This window comes from Galendromus occidentalis, unplaced genomic scaffold (assembly GCF_000255335.2).
Source record: "Galendromus occidentalis unplaced genomic scaffold, Mocc_1.1 scf7180000075430, whole genome shotgun sequence".
Lineage (NCBI taxonomy): Eukaryota > Metazoa > Arthropoda > Arachnida > Mesostigmata > Phytoseiidae > Galendromus > Galendromus occidentalis.
Window position 1 is genome coordinate 91,406 of NW_003803420.1, and position 21,779 is coordinate 113,184.

Sequence of the window (21,779 nt, forward strand, 5' to 3'; positions counted from 1 at the left end):
GTGTGTTGTTGTTTTGAATTTGGATTGAAGCAGACGCTCGGGAACACGCGCCTCCGCGACTTCGGAAGCAGATCAGCTGATTGAAGAAGTCAAAACGTTCGAGTTTCGATCTCTGGTGGAACTAAAACAAGAATCTTTCTGGGACGCCACAATCGCAATGGCTTGGCTCTTACCCCAGAGGGGGAAGCCTTTGTGTACTCAGATAGCTAGTAGAGAGCGCGGAGTCTCTGCCATCGTGTACATGAGCGGAGACAGAACTTCGCTGACGCTCGAGAGTACGATATGCGCCTATGTCTTGGCTCACGAGGGTGTATTGGAGAAAGTGGACATACGTCTCGTGCCTCAGCATGAGGGAAAGGAGAGTCTCGCGAACCCAAAAGCTCCGGATGTCACTCTTTGCGAAAATCCCCCGCGGCAAATTTCGGAGGTTGAGCTACCAGCTATTTTAATCAAGGTACCTGTTCTCATGTTTGTAGGAGCAATTTGCGGCCATGGTTGAATCATGAACGTCAGCGTCGTTTTCAAAAAAGTATAGCCCTGCTTGGAGGCTCAGTCAACGGATTCACATTTCCACGTTATCGAATACCCTTTTCGATAGGACTACTTCCTGTCTGAAGTCCTCTCGGGAAATTCCGATGAGCTTCCAGGAGTCTTCGTGATCCTTCGCTGAAATTAAAAAAATCTTATTCAGGACGAGCAGCGCGTCATATCCGGTCTCTGCGCTGTCATCAGATATCTCCTGCTGCGCCATGAGAGGACGGAGATATTGGGCTTCCGCGCTGCGTGCTTGGCATCATGTGCTCAGGTCGGTCGTGTATTTCGGATACAATTTTCCGAGCTGCGTCATCGAAAGTGACAGCTTGGAAGCTCTCCGGTCTTTCCGTGCTTGTCTCTGATCCTCCCGTACTTCTGCAGGTGTCCTTGTGGACGGCTTTCTGTGAACGCGACATGCCCTCCACTGCCATGTCGCTGAAAAACCGAGATACGCTCAATATCGACCGCTTCCCGCATGCATTACTAGTTTTAGAGAATCAGTTGAGACAGCCCGTCAGAACGCACAATGATAAACATCTCAGGAGACTCCTGAACGTGGAGCATTTGAGTCACAACTTTGTAGAAGGTTCGTATCCCTGCATGCTCGATGGGGCTGTGCGCGTACATTCCACGGATGTGCCCCTTACGCTCGTGATTCGGATGATTTCCCGGCTGGAATCACGGAGAATCTCCTGAGTGTTGGGGATCCGACTTCGAATCACAGATGGTCCCCTCAATAAATCTTCAGAGCGCGATTATTGTTCCAGGCAATGTAATGACGCTGGCAGACCTGGTCCTATTCCTCCCTGTACATCTCATCCTGAAAAACTTGAGGCGGCGTTTCCATTTCGCCGAAACAATACCGAATGTTTTGGAATGGCATCGGCGTATGCTCAGTCTCCAGAACGCCGAAGCGGAGCTCGCCGCATTCCTGAGTTTGGACCTCGGCTGCGACGATTATGTCTCCGAGACATTGAACGTAGGGGAGCTACCCTTGCCGAAGGAGTGTCTTTACTCACGCAGTAAGCTCAACGTTAAAATGTCAATTAAGCACAAAGACGCCTCCGCTGCCCTTGAATCTTTGAAGCAACGATACGAATCGGGCTTCGATCTCCGTTCGCGGTTCACCGGGAATATCGATTGGGACAATCTTCCTCCGCCTGTTCGACCGGAGAGCGGATCCTTACCGGAAGATCGCATCCGTCGAAAAAGAGAACAGATTAGTAACGTGATCAATGCGGTTTCGCACATAGCGCAAAACGGTGAGTCCAATTGACGGGAGAATATCGTTGCTCTTCACTCATCAATTGGGTATCTGGAATTCTGAGGTACCTATGTTCTATTCGCAGAACGGATGACCATCGTCGACTTCTGCTCTGGGGGAGGGCACGTGGGCATCGCGTTGGCCTATTTGCTCCCGAAATGTTCAATATATCTGATCGAGAACAAAAGCGAATCAATGTACAAAGCTCGCGAAAGAGTGCAGCTACTCAAGCTCCAGAATGTTTGGTTCTATCAGTGTAACTTGGATCAATTTCTCGGGAAGTTTGACTTAGGAGTGGCGCTGCATGCTTGCGGTGGAGCCACGGATCTTGTGATAGAGAAGTGTTTACGAGCCAATGCGTCGATCGTATCCGTCCCGTGCTGCTACGGCTCCATCGGGAACAAGAAGAGCAATCATTCCGCACTGAGCACCGTCCTGGATGAGAATGACGATCTATCGTACGAGGAGCTTTGTCGTCTCGCCGACCGCAACGAGAATCCTGAAGGCGTTTTCTGTATGGAATGTGTCGACACCGATCGAGCTCTCCACCTACGAGAAGCGGGATATGGAATCGAGCTGACGAAACTGATTCCGCCGTCCTGCACCCCGAAAAACAATATTATCGTGGCTTCACGCACAAGGTACAAGATCAGTGGTCGGAGCGAGGAGTGACATGGATGCATGCATGAGAACAAAATAAAAAGCTCTTCGGAGCGCAGAGGTGGCCCTTGTTGCGAACTTCAAAAATGCCGAGATGCTAACGAAATAGTTCGGAACCGAATCTTTCCTCAGTACTGTTTTTTTCCAAGTGGCCGTAATGTATCATCTTATCGAGGAGCATGATGTAACGCTTCTCCCCCGAACAGATGAAGCCACCTACTTCTGCGTGATTATTGGTTTTCAGGCGCGGCATGCTTGTGATCTGCAAGATGCGTCTTATGCAAGTCATGTCAGCATCCACGTCGATCGGTAACATTCATGTCTATTCTGAGGTGTTCGTTCTCCTTGTTGACGACATCATCATCCCGTTTCTTCAGGGATGAGGGCGTGTTCGTGGGTGTGTGAGACAAAACTATAGGAACGAGGGCTTCGACTCCGTGTGCCCCTCCGTGTCGTCCGATTTTACTTTCGTGCTGAAGCGTCACTGGTCACTGCCGGAGCCGTGGGCAGGAAGGATTCTTCAGCAATTGGAGACGTCAAATGCTAATGATGATGGATCAATTAACTTCGGACCGATCCAACGTTTCACTGAGGGGGCAGAACAACCGAAAGTTCCAATTCGAGCCTCATTTTACATAGACTAAAGCATGATTCGCTCTTTAAATTGTTCCATCGGAGCGGAATGTTTATTCGCGTCATAGCACATATCTATGCTTGATATTGTTAAATTGCCTCTTTGGACACAAGGAGATAGCGGTTCTTCCGTTAGCTCAGTCACGCGATGCCTCTCTTTAAATAACTCAAAGGATATCGGTCTACTCATTGACCGTCATCTCACATTAAGACCACACCTCGCGATGAAGCGACTTCGATGCTCAAATCGCTCGAATGGCAGAGAAGACGAACGAGAAACACTGTTCCGGGAAATATGTAGTATCGGGAGCTTATGAAACACAATACGGCATCGATAGGCTCTCGAGGCTATTCGCATTCCGGGCCGACGATACCGCTGATTTCTCGAATTATCCCCAAGCTACATATGCTGCTATTTCAGGAGGTTTAACAACGAATCCATTTTTCCCATGCTGCTAACAGACGGCGTAGTGACCTCAGTCGGCAGAGAACTAAGTCAGTGCTGTCTCATTTAATCCCAAACTCACCCAAGTATTGTTTTTTTATCGCCATCGCACCGCCGATGTCCGACGTTTCTTGTCGTTGGTTACGAAATAATGCTGTCCCTATTTTGAGAAGACATTGTTCGTTCCGATGAAGTGTAATATTCGAAAATGGATAAAACCTGAGCTAGACTTTCGGTTTCTGCCTGTAATTGATCCCGGCCGATCGAGCTGACGCGCACGAAACATGCCCGTATCGAAGTCGCATTTCAATAACGAACTGTTGCGTTCGTGCGGTTTTGCGGTGACGACCGTTTGCTGAACGTTCCAACAATGATTCTGAGCGTCCGCCTTCCCAATATTTTGATCGGAGCGGAAAATGAGTGGTCGTACATGTTTCGCCATGGAGTCTTCCGAAAGTTTTTGAATGAAATTCGTAACGATCTTTCTTGATTCATTCATAACCGCGCGCTGCTGGGTGGGGCGGGCGAGTCACGATACCCGAATTCGAGCCGATCGCCGCTGATTTGGCCCGGGGAAGCGGGGGAGGACTCCGCGCAGCTCGAAGCCATTCTCTCCCGACTTGACTGCGTTGACTTCCGTCTCGTACTCTAGGAAAATCCATGCATCCGATCGCGTCCTCTGCGTATCATGGGGAGTTCGTCCTCAGATTCATCCCGGTGAATGAAAGCAAATATATGAGCGGGCCTCTGAATAGAGCTGCATAGAGATAGTTCGCAGCGGACGGTCGAAGCCGAGCTTCAACTTCTGACTGGCGAGGCTGCGCGAGCTGACTCGAAGCTCTTTAGCAGCGCGAGTCGCAGTACTTAGTCTTCGTCCCTACGAACGACTTGGTGGACGGAGAATCGTTGACACGATTGTGTGGTGAGCGTCCGTCGCTCACGCCGCGCAAATAACGACGCATGCCAGCAACGAACCGCGGTTTGAACGGCGGGCGTTGGGCAGGTGGAGCAAGTCTGTTACACCGGCAGCGACGGTGAATTTTGTTTCCAAACTATCATACGCTAAAGAAGGGCTAAAAATAAATCCCCCGTTTGCGCCAATGGATGGACGTCGGACTCTCGTTCTCCGTGAAATTCTGCGTTTTTCTCCGACTATCGTTCCCCCGTTGTCAAAACACAAAAGCCACCTCTTTGATCATATCCGAAACGAGCACCCTTAGCCAATGGTGGTTATACACGAACCGGAGCCGAGTTTCGCCAGTCGTTTCTCTGGGATCTAGCCGGGCATCTCGCCTCCGGAGAAAATGGTCAGGGCTTCGGTGGACCTCGACCCACGCTCACCGAATCCTTATAATCTGATCTCAGTCGTGAACCAGTGAATCCATTATGTTCTTGATGATTCGTTGCAGGGGGAAGAGCGAGGAGCCGCTAGATTCGAGCGAAAAATATATTCTGAAAAAGCCTTATATTTTCCCTTCATTCTGGTTTCGGTTCCGCAAGGCGTTGCAAAGTTTCAATTAATCCTTCTGCCAATGATGCAAGATCATCAGACTTTTCGACAGATGGATTTCCAACGTTTTCATCATAGATCTTAGTGGGCCGCTGCGAATGCTTGTAACGTTTCTGAATATCATTGAGAAACATCCGCGAAAAAAGGACCCGTTACGGTAATTAGAAAAGTCACGCCCCCTGTTCTCTATTCCATTGAACATTTGGGGAGCGAAGATCGTTTCGACCCCAAGGAAATCCCCGTTTCGGGACTCTATCGACTTCATGATACGGATATGAGTGATCAGCCGTCGTTCCATGTCCTTGAGGATAAGGTTTTCCAGGAGACGGAATGATCTTGAGAATTCTGCGTCCGGAGTGTGTGATCAGACTCAAACTCTCAAGACGATCTCTATCAGATGATAAGCTACCAGAGCTCGAAATTCAGGCGGCAGCTCAAGAAGCGCCAGATGGGTCAAGCTGGATCTTCCGAAAGTCACGCTTCCCAAGACGAGTGCCGTTGACTAAGCTCTATTCAGCTCCTGTAAAAATTCGGCTGCTCCGTGGTCAGTCAGGTGTGACGCTGATATGGAACTATTTCATAAAATACGATACCCCTCGTCTGAAATCCGCATCGAATCCGTATTAGACTTCTTTACCGAACAAGAGCTTTTGTGACGTCGATATGTGTCTCCGATTTTTTTTCGCCGCGCCGGCGTTCAGCTGGAAGACCTGAAACTAAATATAATAACGAGAAGATCAATTCTACTTTTGTCGCCGCCGCGGTATTTTTAACCGAGTTCTTACCGAAGCGGTCGTAGTCGTAACTCTTCGTCAACGTCAGTGTCCCCGAGCCACATCAATTAGGCGTATCGGGGGCTTTCCAATTTGCGCAGCATTCGAAATGAAAATGTATTTCCCACAAAACGGAACGAGGAGACCCATCTGAGCCGTTTTAGAGGGAAATGCAGAACTCTGTTCCGTTGATTTCTAAAGAGAAGAATCCGCGAACTCTCAGCGTGGTTGGTAATTCCTGGATCCTTCTCTTCGATCGGAATATTCAGAAATCGATTCGGGAGCTGTCCGAGCATTTTTCCTATTTCGATTTTACCATGTCGCGTGCTGTCTAGTTGTCGAGACTCTTCTCACCGAGGCGAAAATAGACCTTTTGTTTCGTAAGCTGAACATGGTGTGACCCGCCGCCGCGCCGCTCACACTGACCATTGTCACCGACCTGAATTAAGTCTTGGATAGTTTGTTTGTGCGAGAAGGCTAAGGCGGTTTCCATCATATCTCGTAAATTAGTGTTATGCTAATACGAAATGCTAAAGTGCTCTTGTTCTTGCCTCTTTCAGCGGGCTTCCGCTGTGTCTGGAATGGAAAAGGCGTGAGAGTTTCACTCGTTGACAGCTAGCATTGCAAACTTCTTGAGTTCCCAGTGAATCGGCACAAGCGGCGCTCCGTGGCGTCGCTCTGAGAACAGCCCGGGCTCCCGCGAGTCGCTCCGAGAAGAGCTCGGGCTTTCGCAAATCGAAAGACCTCGTCCCGATGAGAGCGTTTCTTTTTCGGAGCGCACGTGTAGCATCTCCCCGGCCACCGCGTGAGCTGATGATTCCCTCGGAGCCGAACGCGTCAAGCAAAGCTCATATCTCGTTCATTTCATCGAAGCTGAATCAGGATCCGGGAGCCGGAGGCCCGGAATGCGGATTTCTTCCCGCGATGCATGACTGCGAGAGCCATGCGGCTGTCGATGGCGAAGCTGGTAATGTATTTTCATAATGTCAATGAGAGTCATGGTTTTCCATTAGCAGCGATCATTCTACCAAGTCAAAAACTCTCACTTGATAACCAGATTTGTTGTCTGATCATTCCGATTCGGATGTCGACTTTCGTTCCCTTAGATACACTTGACTCGATTCGCGATATCGGACCGTAAAAGTCTTCCCTCGGTGAGTCATGGATCATCGAATCTCTGACTTGAGTCATGAGCCCCGTTCCACGCTGAGAGTTCACTCCCCGGACGACTGCTCGCGGGATCGTGACCAAAAATCACGGTCGAACCCCTTGATCGCTAAGATCTTGCGGCTAATGGGCAGAATCGGGCAGCCGAAGCGCTCCAGCCGACGGAGCGGTAGGGTATCAGTAGCTGCCGGCCTAAGAGCTCTCCCGAGAATCATCGGATCTAATCTCCGCTCAACGAAACTTGGATTCGTCCATTCAAGGCCGTAGAAAAAATAAATAAAAGTAAAGAAGTTCACATCGTGCGCCCGGCGGCTTCTTTCATGATGAAATTAGGCGCTGGCGGCACCGATAGCCGAATCATTCGGGGCGTATAGATATGGAGCCGAATATGTTTGTCAGGGAGGGCAAATCGATCGGCTGAGGGAATCACGATCACCATTCAGTATTTTAGCCCCCCAAAATATCACCGGACCGATGGGACGCCGCTTTCCAGCGCGGATCCCAAAAAAGAAAGGGTAAGTCGAATATATAGCTCCGCTTTGGGCGAGTCTCGGTCATCTGTCCGTAACAATTGTTGTTTGTCGTGTAGTGGTGATCGCACAAGATGAACATCATAAGAGTATCGTTCGCCCTCCTGGTGCTCTCGCTCGCGAGCGTCCAGTTCGCCGAGAGCAAGAAATTGCTCAAACTCGCAGCCGCTGCCGCCATCATCCGAGGCGGACCCATCATACCTATTCCGATAAGATACCCCGTGCACGTACCCCATCCCAAAGTCATCAAAGTACCCGTGCATCATCAAATACCGGTCAAAGTACCAATCCACCACCACTCTCACTCTGTAAAACAGGTACCGGTGCCCATCCACAGCCACTCCGTGAAACACGTGCCCATCCACGTACCGATCCACTCACACTCGGAGCACGGCTATGGCGGACACAGTTACGGTGGACACGGCGGTCACGGAATCGTCACGGATCTCGGTGGCTACGGAGAGGGACACGGCTATGAGCTCAGTGGATACGGCGGTTACGACGGCGGATACGGAGGTCAAGCCGAGATCGGACACGGAGGTCATGCTGAGATGGGGCACGGCGGGCTCGTCCACGATATTGGCTTCGGGGGTCATGGCTGGTGATACGAACTCACCGTAGATTTTATTTGTCCCTGATTCTTTTGTACATACTCAACTTCCGGGCCCGAATCGTCTTTCGAGCAGACGTGTGAAGAGTGATGTGATCTCCACGGTTGTGGAAAGTGTCTGCTCCATCTGGTATGGAGCTTGTTAAGTGTATTTAAACCGTATTCCTCTTGTAAATAAATTATGTAACTTCTTGTTTCACTGTATAACGCTGATAAGCACTCGTATGAGCAACCAATAAGCAGAGAGACATTTCTGTATACCTTCTGAATGTTCAGAGCTCGTCGGTGCCCGAGATCACCAAGCGGTTCTGCGACCCGCGATGCTCATCCTCAAGTGCCACTGATTCGAATTTGTCCTCAACGAGAGGCCCATCATCGGCTCTACACACCCGATGCCCCAGCTCGCCGGAGAGTCTATTCTGGATCTTCCCGGGATCGGATCGCTGCTTTGAGGACCACCGCAATGCGAGTGGGCGCTGCCAGCCGTATCAAGGGAAGTCGAGTAGAAGCCCTTTGTTTGGCGAGGCGAGCGACGCGTTACGCTCGGCGTGGAGTTAGAGATCCACGCTGAGCAGTGTTTGCGGATACGTCTCGATGTGCCCTCGAAATGACGAAATGTCACGGTTTTACGGACGGAACCGATCCCACCAGAGGGCTTTAACGTACACAAACAGTTTTCAAAATAATCTCGTTTGAGCCCGGCGCACGCAGATCGAGGCGGCGCCCAACTTATATAAAAACGATCTCTGACTCCGAAGCTCTCAGTCAGGGGAAATTTGAGTCAGTGGCTTCTCAACTCCCTGTTGAGTAAGTGTCTTCCGAATGTTCGCTCTAATTTGCAGACGATCGATCCTGATCGAGTTGAGCGCTCGACCGCTCGGATCAGCGATGGTGCGTCAGACCATCGCTTTGAAGTTTACGTGAAAAGTTTTTCAGGATGGAAAAAGACGTCCTCGTCGTGGTTTTGCTGTTACTGAGCGGAGCTGTTTGCGACACAATATCGTACGAAGACAGGTTTGCCTTAGACGACTCTTTTAGGCACGGTAGAATTGTCTATCTGATTCGCTCTGGTCTGCCAGTTATCTCCCGCAAGACTTTCCTGGCGTTCACGAAGAGGAATGAAGGAAAGGGTACGTTTGTTCCGGCTTCAGGGGAAGAACTCCACGAAGGCGCGGACTTGTCCTTTGAGCGGCTGCGGCTGAAAGCTCCACAACTCGCACATATTACAATTGATGATTACGATTCCAACGTTGAGAGTTCGTACGGAAAACGTAAGATAACGGGCGATGCGGAAGAGAATCTCAGATGGATTCCAGCTCCAAAATTTTCAGATGGAATGGGGCTCGATGTTTCGTCAAAGGTCATGGGAGCTAGCGGCAGCAGGAGAGAATTCAGTCAATAGCTGAGAGCAGGATTGACATTGGTACCCGATCATCAGTCCTGAGCTCTGTCCAGGCGGAGAAACGGTCGAGTCCGACATTGTGTACAAGACAGAAATCCGGAGGACGACTCACCTCAGAAAAGCCACCCATGAAAACGGATCTAGTTTCACCGGCCTACGAAGAGACCGACAATCGCTACGGAAACGGTCGAGGAGTACGAAGTGGATGAGTGAACGAGCCTAATGGGAACAATACCGTGAAAACTCGCACGCAAATCGATATCGAATGGGAATAAAAAATATGATTAATGCCCGCTCTTCGAGTATCATTTCTTTCGTGACGAGTTCTCGTCGATGCTGCGTGGAAACAGCATGGCCTCGACAAGTGACATTCTCCGACTCTTCCGCGTATTCCGAGCATCGCAGCATATCAGATAGCGATCTCTCACCTTCCCTTGTCATTCTCCGCGCCATTTCGGAGGAACCTCTATCAAGGCGCTCTTGTCCTCCTTCGGATCGGATTTCGCCCCGTTCCGTCCATGAATTGCTTTGAGGTCGAGGAGTTGAGTTTTCCTTCCAAATCTCTGGCGAGGGCCCGAATCTGAGAGATCCTGCGTTTCACCGACGGGGTTTTTCCCGCGGAAAGGCGTACAGCATGCAGGCGTGTGCGGCGGAACCTTAATGATAATGATGAATGAGGTATGCAGAGATCGGCTGCAGCGATTCGATCCTACCCCGAGAGCCCTTGAAAAATACCGAATTGGAACTCGGACTCCTGGCTCGGTGTCGCCCACGAAATCGGATTCCCGAGCTTGCTCTAAAGAACGATTGTCATGCTCACGATTCCGTCATTAGTTCCTTTCGCGCCAATCTTAATTCGCTGCTGCCTTCGCATCAGATCGCGGATGCATCCTTAGGACTCGATCTTCCGAAAGGCTTACTGCGGTCGGTAGAAGTTCATGTTCCGGGACAATGCTGATGCAGCTCTTGGATGTACGGTTTTCGATCCCTTTCCGGCGCGGGACCTCCTCCGAAGTCCTCGACTGTACTCCGGACCCCTTGCGATGTTATTCCGAGCTTATTTGTCGCTGGCTTCGACAGACCAAGGATATTCTTCTGTTTTTCTTCGGAGAGACCCTCTAAATAAAGTGAGAGCCTCTGACGGGTTATGGCTGGTCGATATCATATATCGAATATATAATCAAATCATAACATGCTATACCCTCGGCGGCCTCCGGAACCCCCGAGCGCGGCAGCCGGCACCTCCAGGGGCTCGAGGAACCCCTCTCGGGAGCCCCTGTCTCAGATGGGAAGCACGCCAGTTCAATAGCCTCAAACGGACTAGCTTCAGGCAGCAGCGCTTGCTAGCCCCTCGCTGACGCGGCCAAGCGTGTTGCATTTCCACACTGACCGGTGTTTCGTCGTCGTTGCTGCACTGTAGAAATCATCAACACCTATACATTGGTCGCGGACGCGACGACGATAAGGAACACGAGCAAGGGACTTTCGTTAAAAATCTTCGAGAAAAAAAACGGAAGGGAGGGGAGCTGAAAGTAGAGCGGTATAAAGATCAAACTTGGTGTTCGACACACCTCATCGAAAGCCATGGACGTGAAAACATTGTCGTGGGTTCTACTATTGGTGGCTTTCCTCCATTCTGTGGATTATGTTTCCCCTTCGAAGCTCTTGAAGCTGGCAGCCGTCGCAGCTATACTCAGAGGAGGCCCGACGATACCGATTCCGATCAGATACCCAGTGCACGTGCCTCAATCAAAAGTAATCAAAGTTCCGGTGCATCAGCCCGTGCCGGTCAAAGTACCCATCCACCATCACTCGCACTCAGTGAGCAAAGTCCCCGTGCCCGTACACTCACATAGCCATTCGGAAAACCACATCCCCGAGCCGGTACATCTCCACTCGGAGCCTGTTCCGCTGCATCAGGGCGGTCACGGAGGACACGGCGGTCATGGCGGGGCGTACGGAGGCGCTGTCGGTGGCAACGGATGGTACGGCGGAGGGTATGGAGCGGTGCATGAGATCGCTCACAGTCACGACGATCATGGTCACGCAACCGAAGGCAGCTACGGCGGATATCATGGAGTCCAGGACCACGGCGACACTTCGCAAATGCATGAACACAGCGGGGCCTTCGTCGGTACCGAAGCCGCCGGTCATGGGCCGCAAGAGGCCCATGGAGGTGTGGACGTTTATGGAGATAGTCTTCACAATGAGATAGGCATCGAGAACCACGGATGGTGAATGGTGACCCATCTCGTTCACGCTCATCTAGTCCCGCGTCGACCTGAAGCTCGATACGTATCAATATGTTAAGCTTCCTGTATGTTTATATGTTTGTTGTGTCACCGTATTTCGTTCCGTAGAGCAGTGTATTATTGTACATAAGTTGACCCGCGTGCTCATTTCCGGGTGCTTTTTCTCGTTTCCGTGACCGTATAAAACGTACAATCCACAATAGAATAATCTTTCGCGATCTCCAAAACGGTGGAAGATCGATCCCTCACTCCCTGACCTTCATCTGCCCATATCGCTATAAGATGGGGGCCAGCCTGGCAATCGTCCATTGATCCCACCGGCATTGCCCTTGTTGAAGGGAATACTCGACCTTTATCCTGCTTGATCCTCTCAGTACTCTAGGACTCTAGAGCGATCCGGGACATCTCATGAACGAACGCTGCGGCAACGCCTCGTCGGATTCCCGAGTACTTGGAGCGTCCCGTACGCCAAATGCAGATCCGCACTACCCGATTCATTTCGCTTCTCGATTCGAGTGTGGCGTTCACGCTGGGTCCGCGTTGAGAGCCCCCTTTCCTCCGGCCAGATGCCGGAGCAGATCTCTTCGTCCCTCGCCGTGGGGCCGGGGGAGTGGAGAAGAAGGAACACATGAGTCACGGCTGCGATTGGTCCCAGTGTCGAGGGTTTCCTCCGATTATAATTATTCGCAGGGCTGCTTAGGAGCTGCACGGACAACCGCCTGAAAACTCTGAATATTTGAATGAAGTTCCCGCTCAATCCCTCGGGTCTCATAAGTCTCCGGTTCACTCATGATCGGTATGCGCCGCTCGATTGACTGGCGCCGGGAGGCCTCGTGCCGGGGCCCGTAGACGGGCAAATACAAGTTCCCCCTTCCCCGCCGGAGGCTGGAGCATGACAGCAGGCCCAACCCAGACCTTCAGCCCGTCCTAAAACTCCGGAGTACCTCCTCATGTCTGAGAGAAAATCCTACAAATGCTTGAGACTTCTTAAGTCTGAAGCGATCATAGTCGACAGCTCTGTAGAGCTTCGATCGAATTTCTTCTGCTCCATCCATTGGTCTAATGGTCCAACGATCCCAGAAGTCCGTGGAAACGACTGGTGGGAGTCTCTGACCCCGTGGACGGATCCCGGAACTGAGGCAGATAGAAGCTCCTCATGATCGGTCGGCAGCCGCGATCGATTCTTACGCAAGAGGGGGGCTTGGTGTCCCCGCGGGGTTACAGGTACTTTCTGCACCCGTGAGGTGGGGCGCAATCCTATTGACCAGTTCGCGAACGACCCCCTGAGCTTTGCCTACGAATCTCCATGATGTTTTTTCGAGCCTCGCTTAGTACTCGGAGAGGACCTTCCTCAAAGCGAATCCTCCCCTTGCTCATGCACAGATGACATAGGGTCAAATTAACGCTATCCAGCGGTCGGATAGAGACGGGGTCGACCGCGATCAAAAACCGAAGTGTCAAGGTGATCACAGGAAGAGAAGCGATGTTGATCGAGCGTTACCAAATCCTCAGGAGCTCACACCTAGAGCTTGGGTTCGGAGCTCGGACGAAGGGACCCTTCATCACGGTTTCGACTCCGAGGAGCTCTATACGGAGTTACGAGACTGTCCGCAGCGAGGCCGAGAAGCAATGACCATCATATTATCATCGGCTTCTCTCCTTTCCCACTATTCCGGCTCCGAAGTCCGGAGTTCAACCAACGGACTCATTCTATGTGACGGTACGCACTCGTAGAGCATGCCGTATTCCCACGTACTACTCGAAGCAGCTCAAGTCGGCCGGATTTCGTCTTTCACCCATTCGATGGAATTTTCGCAAGACGCTCGACGCAGATACCCATTCCACCGGTAAATCTCTCCTCTCGGCCCAAGACTTGTTCACAAGAGAGAAAACCGGTCACGCGTTTCTGGCGGCTTCCGACGGGAGTTCGTATCATATATTCGGCGGTGATTCCCGGCCCTCCCACCAACGCGAAATGAGATCAGGGACGCTGAGATTCGGAAAACTTCAGAAGCGAGTATCGCCTTAGGAGGCACAATTCTTTTTTCGTAACGTCACCCGCAACAAGGGGACTCAGCCTCCCCTCAGCTGTACAAATTGGGACTCCGAGGCACCGGCGGCGTGGCGGACGGGTTGAGGAGCCAAACTTTAATCTCAGCCGTACCCAGAGCCCCCCGAATGAGCAAGAGCGAGCTATTCACAGGCGAAACTCGAACATTGAGCTTGAACGAGGATGGATCACGTGGAGATCACGGAGCTCCTCCCCTCTCCTCGGATGGAACATGAGCTGATCAAATGATTAGAAAAGTCAAGGATGGATGGCCTCGATATCTGGTTCTCTAGAACAAATCATTCCCTGAGTAAGCTGTCGGATCGATTCCTGGGTTCTGGGCGGCATCCGGGAATATTGAAGACAAAGCGCAGAAGTAAAAAGGAATTTTCAATCAAGACACTGGGGCCATCCTCCGGCACCGCGTGGCAGGCCCGATCAGTTGCCACGGACCCTCGGATGGTACTTTCGCTTGGCTTGGCGGATCTTGTACTGTGAAGATTCGTGGATGCCTTTGGAGGCGGAAAATCTATCGATTGCAACCGATCGCCGCCTCCAGCCTCAGAAGGCTGAATTCCAGCGCCCCCAGGTACTGCGAATAAGAGGCGCAGCGTTGTTCTTCCAGCCTGTCGCTCCCGAAGTTTTTATGCGACAGTCCCGTTCACGAACGAGGAATCATTCCGGGCTCCGCTTCTATTTGCCCTCACGAAATAGTGATAAGAGGCTTGTGAGTTTCCATATTTCTACATTTTCGACACGAATGTGAATCGCCTAGCTCGTTGGGGGTGTTTCAATAATTTGAAGCAACCGGCAAGAATAAAGCAATGATGAATCATGTCTGGGCCTCTGTTTTGCCCCGTAGCTGATCGATGACAAGATCCCCATGAGTTCTGCACAAGCAACTCCAAGCTTCTCGTTGGGCCGCTTAGTAGTTTCTCTCCGTTGGAATTCTAGTGAGGCAGATTTTATCCCTCCCATCAGTCGTCGGAGCAGTCAAGCAAGATCTTGCTTTTCCTTGGACAGAATTACTGCAGTGGTTGTACGAGTTTCAAAGAACGGTTGCGGTCATTTAAAATCAGTTATGCAATTCACCGAATCCCACATCGCCCACAATGTGTTTCCACTTTCGAATTAACGCCTGAACTAATTTCTAGTGTTTGCTAAAACGCTGCATCGTTTTGAGAGTTTGCCTCATTCTTGTGTCCAGATAAAGAGCTTGTCGTGGCTATTTCGCGCTTTGTTGAGCGGCCATCGACATCCGAATCCGAGCTGATAGTCCGCTTGAGCGGTCGCTTGGCAAAAACTCGTTCAGTCTTGATACATCCAGGAAGCCCGAATTCCGACGCTTCCCCCTGTGAGCGAAGCTTTCCTCCGTCCCTCGGCAGGCGACTCGAACCTTTCGCGGAGGCCTATCCCAAAGAGGGCTAGGCCACCGCGAGGACTCCTGATCGAGGACTTGGGCAGCTGAAACCCCCCGGTGCGCTTCGCTACCGAGCGTACTAATTGAAGATTGTGCTGGTAATGATAGCTTCACAGAATCGTAGTCGGTGCGAAGGTGTCAGTTGCGTAATACAACGTCCGGCGGAACCGCGGGTAGGCGGGCCCGGTCGATAGTCCGCGTTGGGCAGCGTTGGCGCGCTATCCTCCAGAAGCAATCTGACGGCTGTGTGCCCTTGAACTTGATCCACAAAAAAAGTCGCGCGGTTTCAACACCGGCGAGGGCGACCGACCGACCGACCAACTGACCGCCACACCGACGGAGAGACGGGCGGACGGACCGACCAACTGGCTGCCTGCAGACGGAGAAAGGGTCGTGGGACTGTGTATCTTGGAATATAAGCTGACCGCTCAGCGTGGATTGTCAGTGAGTGCTAAGGATACAAACATCAAACATGAACAAGTGGATTCTCGTAGCTGCTCTCGCCGTTATGGCCTCCGTGCAGTACGCGGAGAGCAAGAAATTGCTCAAGTTGGCTGCTGCGGCTGCCATCATCCGTGGTGGACCCATCATCCCCATTCCGATCAGGTACCCTGTCCACGTGCCCCACTCGCACAAGGTGGTCAAAGTTCCCGTCCACCACCCGGTTCCCGTGAAAGTTCCCGTCCACCACCACTCCCACTCGGTCGAGAAGGTCCCCATCCCCGTCCATACCCACAGCGTGACCGAGAAACACGTTCCGGTACCAATCCACCACGAATCGATCGGTCTCGACCACGGATACGGAGGATTCGACTTCGGCGGTCACGGTCACGAGGAGCACGGTTACGGAGGCGAGATGTCCGACATCGGATTCGGAGGTCACGGATGGTAGATCGACGGGCCGGCTAGCTCCGAGCCTACTTAAACTCCCTCCTGTGTACATACTGTCATGTCCTATCCGTCGTCCGAGCTGTCCTCGCCCTGGGGATTTCCTTCACGGATCCATCTCGATTGAGCACATCGTCAAGATGTTGTGACATTCGAACTCTGTAAATATTGTGCATGCCTCTGCTGGCGTTGGCATCCATTCCTTCCGTGTACAAAGCGTGTCTATATGTAGATTGAGAATTATATGTACCCCATTAGTTTTGAGTGTTTAAATGTTGTAACGTCAACGGCCTACCGGCAATAAAAGTCCTCCCGTTGTGATAGAAAAAAAACCCAATCGCTTCTCCCTAAACCGCGGCCGAATGCTCGCTCATCAATGGTAGGAACGAGACTGCTCTCAATAGGAGCAGAAGCAGGTGGAGTAGGAGGAGCAGAAAAAAAAGTCGAATTTCCTCTATTGGATGCTCGTCTCAAAATGAGTCGGACATCGTGGCTCCCTTTGAAACCTCGAGGGGTTCCGTCCTGGAGTCGCTGATTATGGGTCATGAATGGATGGAGAATTCTGGGAGCCCGACTCCACCTTCGGGCTATACTGCGATCTTGGCTTTCGACCCGTTTCCGCATGCGAGGGAAAGTCCCAGCCCTCCCGTCTGATTATTATATCGAGATCACAAGTCTTCGGATTCGCTCCTTAAGACTTTCGCTTGGCTCGGCTTTTTCTTCCAGAGCCTATTCCCGAACCCGAGGAGGCAACCGAATGTGTACTTGCAGATGAATGCTCCCTTTGTGTTGCTCCGGAACGACAATAGTTCGGAATGGCCCGATAAGTATGTGAAATCTACTTGAGACAATAAATAATATCGCCTGTTACATTATTGCCGTTCCGACGTCAGATGCGCAAGATAGCGATAAGCGTAGATAAGCCGGTGGCAGTTTATTCGTATAGGCAGCTTGTAGTGGGCGATGCCGAGCGCTCTGTCTAAATGACGAGCCGGATCGGGCAGACAAACTGACAGGCGACCGGGCGGCCAGCGTTCGAGCGCCGTGTCTCAGTCAGATAAAGGCAAGAACAACGACGAAAGCGATCACTTCTTCTATGACTAGGCATCACGCTGCCGCCACGACTGACTGCTTGCGAAAATACCCCAATGGACATCGCCGCCGCAACCGCCGCTAGTGCGGATCTCTTGATATTTGTGAACTGCTCGGCTCGAATTGCCGTTTCCCGAAACAGCACCCCATCGGAACAGATATCCATGAATTCAAGGAACGAGCTTTCGGATGCGATGGACCTTCGGATGAGGAAAGACTCTCAGTCCGACAACAGCCTCTGACAGACAGCAGATAGGATCCGCGAAGCGCTAACCAGGCTCAGCAACGTCAAAGCCCGTAGATTGAGCGAACTCCGAAGCAGCGGCTCTTTCTCTCGGCATTCCACAATCGATCCGGGTCCCCGCCGCGTCGCATAAGTCCGGAGTTGGAGAACGGTACCAGCGTTACGACCATTCCGTGACCATGACAAGCACTCTAAGTCACCAGAAATCAAATGACGGAGGAAATCTTGTCCTCCGAATTGCGTCCAGGTGTACGCGCAAGCGTGCTTTCCCATGGTGCCGCCCGGGGCGGAGGTCGGAAATGCCGCCCCTTCAGGCGAGTGCTCTCGCTCTTTGAGGTCACAGGTTATAATTTTTTGCCTGAAATCGTATCACGATTGTGTCGGATTCCGACTGCCTCGAGAACCGCCATTGATTAATTATCGGGTCTCAATTGCTTTTTCGAACTTAAAATTCTGAATGTTGAAAGATGAGAGAAGCATAAGTATATTCTTAGAAGGTTGTTTGTAGGTTCCCTGATCGTTGCATTGTATTGAGAGTTGGTGGACACAAAGTCTTTGAACTCGGATCTGTGTCCAAAGTTGAGATGAGTTGCGGACATACCGTATTCTCTCTAATAGTGGGGCATGCCCCTCTATTTTTCGAGTTTCCGAAACATTCTCCTATATTGGAGAGTGCCCCTCCATATTTTCATCATCCCGAGAACGGATTACAGCCCATAGCCTGCCGTGTGGAGCGTTCCCATTCATTTGCCAACCAATTCGTGGAGTTCTCAAGAAATCTGGAGCAATCATCAGATCATTCTCCAATCAGGAGCATTTCTTAAGGAATCATTTTCTATCTTCCTCCAAAAGGTGCCCTCTAATAGAGAGTGCCTGTATATTAGAGAGTGCCCTTCTATATTTCCATCTTCCGAAAAGGTGCCCGTCTTATGGAGAGTGCCCGAATGAAAGAGTGTGCCCCACTATTAGAGAGAATAGAAGAAGTCGATCTCGTCTGTCAGCTTATGCTCGATCGATGGTATGGCGAGACTGTTCAGACTTGTAGCTCTCATGGTTGAACGAAGATGATTCGTCATTCTCTTCAACCTCGGAAATGCCGCCCCCTCGAAAGTGCCGCCCGGGCGGGCCGCCCCCCCTTCTGAGTCGGCCAACAGATCCGATAAAACTAGGCTTTAAGGCTCTGCAAAGGATCTGGAGGGTAATCAGTTATCACCGATTGATTCGGTCGAACTTCATCTTTCGAAAGATCCGGAACTTCTGCTTATCTTTTCCTCCCGCAACGCGCGCGCTGCAGTGACGCCTCTCCGCGTGCGCGACTCCCTCTCCTCCGATCGAAATCAGTGAACTGGTAGATGGAGACAAGAATGATGATGATCTATTCCTGGCGCCAGACCGAAATCGAGGCGTACTCCCGGACTCCCGGCTTTTCTCAGGGTCCCCATGATCCTTGACATACGTGGAGCGGTACCCGAAATAAACTTAGCACCGATGTCTGATATCCGAGCTAGAAAGCGAAATATATTCTGCCCGAATGAACTCCTTCGCTTCCTCTGTGGCTGCGGACGACTCTTGAGGGTCTTATTAGTCTCTACAGGCGCAATCGCATGAGGTCTCCCAAAGTCCTCGAAAATTTCCTCCTGGAATCTGCGGGGCGTTGACAGGACCGTGAGAGCATCCCTTCTGCTTATGGCTGACTACATATGTTGACCTCCTCGTAGCTCTCATCGTAGACCTATGCCTCTCCGCCTTGAGAGTTCCCTCTCCGGTAGACAAAACTCCGCGAGACTACAGAGAAAGAGCGATTACTTTTCGTGGAGACGATGTCAATACCGATAAAAGTTGATTCCGATTCCTTCCGTTTGCGTTCCCTTAACCGCGCAACTACTTTTCACTTAAATCGATGCTCATTCGCACATCATGGTCCCCAGTAATAAAGGGTCTCTTAAGGAAGCGACGATGGTGCCGCTCGACAGAAAGATCGACAGCATCTTCACCTCGGGGTATCGATTTGTGGCATGCTAGATACTCGGGCTTTCCTCAGGATTTGGAACTTCTATCGAGGTCTCGTTCTCCATCTTTGGGACCGCTTTCGCCTTTTTTGATCGCCTAGTCTGCGTTTTTCCGTGCCTGTTTGCCTGCCTATTTTGCGAGCTTTCTCTGGTCGCACACGAGGTCGCTCAAGACTCGAGAGAGGAGATTAACGTGAGAGCTCCGCATACGGAGGACTCAGCGATGGCTATTCTGTGTCAACTTGCAGGATACCATCCTGCAGGACTCTCCGCGATTCACGGAAGTCCCGTACGAGATTCCAGGAAGTGCTTGAGGACCCTTGGACCTCGGAACGCCATTCCATAGCCGTAGGCCGCGGCCTTCCCGTACATGAATGACTCTCGTGTAACCATCAATCGGAAGCTGACGACGCTCAGCACTATATCCGAGGATCCCCTCTTACCCCACCCCCCCACCGATTGAACTCTATGGAGACCCGAATATAAACATGGCGCTCGGACGCAAGCGTTGCACCGTCTCACTCGCCAAGAATTCGGTCACCGCGCGGGTCTGGTGGAATGCTTCGAGATCGCTACTCCACAGAAACTTCAGCAGCCCGATCTTGTCGGACCCGTTACGCCTGCGGTGCCAGACGTACCCACGCGGAGAGATCGCGTAGGACTCTGATATCGCCCTTCTACGGTGAATAGCAGGCGCCAGATCATGCGGGTCCGTCGCGTTTCTTCGCGATCTCCTGGACCACGGATCGCAGAGCATCGCAGGATATTAGGATCAGAAGGCTGAAAAGAGAGCGGGAATTCGGTCCGATTCCGTGATGGCGCGCGGCATAGATACTGTCTCAATCTACCAATCCGTTTGGAGTGAGGAGGGCACGTCGTCGGTGCGTTGCAATAATAACCTAATATCCGCTTGTCTACAGGGCTCCAATGTTGACGTTGATGGAGTCTCCCCGAGCGTTCTTCAGGAACGGCATTAGCATTTGTTGAAGGTCAAGATTCGTAGCTCTGATCAGGAGTAGAAAAGCAGCCCGTTCAGGAATACACAGAGATGCAATCTCACGAGAGGGAGATACCACAGTGAATTTTATTCGAAATCTTAGGTCTTTTATACCTAGGCAGGAGTCTAAGCTCCTCCTTACACGTCCGGATCCGTACATACACATATGTACATAGGATAAGGCTACCTTGGTCTATCATGAGTAGCGTCCTAGAATGCTATTGGGTGTGGGGTGCTAGCATGTGGGGTGCTAGCCCAATTTCGTACTACCTCAAGGGTATCATGCTAGAGTCGTAACTTCGGGGTATAACCCCGGTGAATCACGTATTTTACTACTGTCACGGGTATATGGCCCCGTGGAGTCGGTATGAGTCATAGTCCTAGTACGGAACGAGGACTAGTAGTTTCCAGTTTCTACCTAAACCTCAACAGTCAGTATTCTTAGGAGCCTGACTGATAGACACGGGTGTACGCTCCTGTCGAGTCGAGTTGAGGTGCTCCTCATGTAGGAACAGAATATATGTACATGTAGATCGGATCTGACGATCCACTTGCGGGGAAAGCTCGCGAAGGGCTGACACCCTTACCGCGCTAAGCCGATTCTGTCCGAACCCTCCGGCGAATTTCACGTCTGAATCGGAAAGAAACATGGACCCCACGTACGCTGCGGAATTTTCGAAAACAGGGTCGTTGACGCAGCAATGACTGGGCCTCGAAAGGGTGCATCTACACGAGATCTTCTCAACGACGTCTAGTGTGCCGAAATCCATTAAGCCCAGATCGAGATGAACATCAGAACTTACCGAAAAAAAGTCACATCTTACGGCGAACACCGTGTGGGTCTTGAGCGGTGAGAAAAATAGTACCTCTGAGTGACATTCAAGAGGTCGATCCCCATGGGAACAGCATGGTACCCCGGAATCACTCTGGCATCGACCTCCCGGTCCACCGGCTACCGGACGCTGATCAGGACCGACCCTTCGAACGTTGACGGCATCAGAGCCTCGAACCTTCCCAACGGAAACCCTTGCGGGAGCCCCTGCGGGGCGAAACAACGGAAACCCGATCATGAGCGCCATCGCTTGCTTGAGCAAAGCTGTGTAGATGATTGAAGTTTTGGGAAGAGACTTCATGAAACGGAAGCGGCCTCCAGCGAAGTTCTCAAGGGGACGGAGGGGACGGAGGGGACGGAGGGGACGGAGGGGACGGAGGGGACGGAAGGGACGGAGGGGGCGGAGGGGACGGAGGGGACGGAGGGGACGGAGGGGACGGAGGGGACGGAGGGGACGGAGGGGACGG

At 51.6% G+C, this 21,779-nt stretch overlaps 4 protein-coding genes across 4 annotated transcripts; all 4 read left to right on the forward strand.

Moving 5' to 3' along the window:
- The first annotated feature begins 157 nt into the window (after positions 1-157).
- Positions 158-2,470, forward strand: LOC100908334 (glutathione S-transferase C-terminal domain-containing protein). The gene is made up of 5 exons (XM_029110619.1): positions 158-454; positions 692-805; positions 916-1,120; positions 1,302-1,803; positions 1,888-2,470. Exons 1-5 carry the CDS (start codon positions 158-160, stop codon positions 2,468-2,470), a joined length of 1,701 nt encoding a protein of 566 aa, XP_028966452.1.
- A 5,120-nt stretch (positions 2,471-7,590) lies between these two features.
- Positions 7,591-8,121, forward strand: LOC100908478 (heterogeneous nuclear ribonucleoprotein A0). Its single transcript, XM_003737300.2, has one exon. The coding sequence runs from the start codon at positions 7,591-7,593 to the stop codon at positions 8,119-8,121; it is 531 nt and encodes a 176-aa protein (XP_003737348.1).
- A 2,991-nt stretch (positions 8,122-11,112) lies between these two features.
- On the forward strand, positions 11,113-11,766 carry LOC108863762 (uncharacterized). The gene has a single exon (XM_018638308.1). It carries the CDS (start codon positions 11,113-11,115, stop codon positions 11,764-11,766), a length of 654 nt encoding a protein of 217 aa, XP_018493824.1.
- Positions 11,767-15,722: 3,956 nt separating this feature from the next.
- Positions 15,723-16,142, forward strand: LOC100907632 (uncharacterized). The gene has a single exon (XM_003737294.2). The coding sequence runs from the start codon at positions 15,723-15,725 to the stop codon at positions 16,140-16,142; it is 420 nt and encodes a 139-aa protein (XP_003737342.1).
- Positions 16,143-21,779: the final 5,637 nt, after the last annotated feature.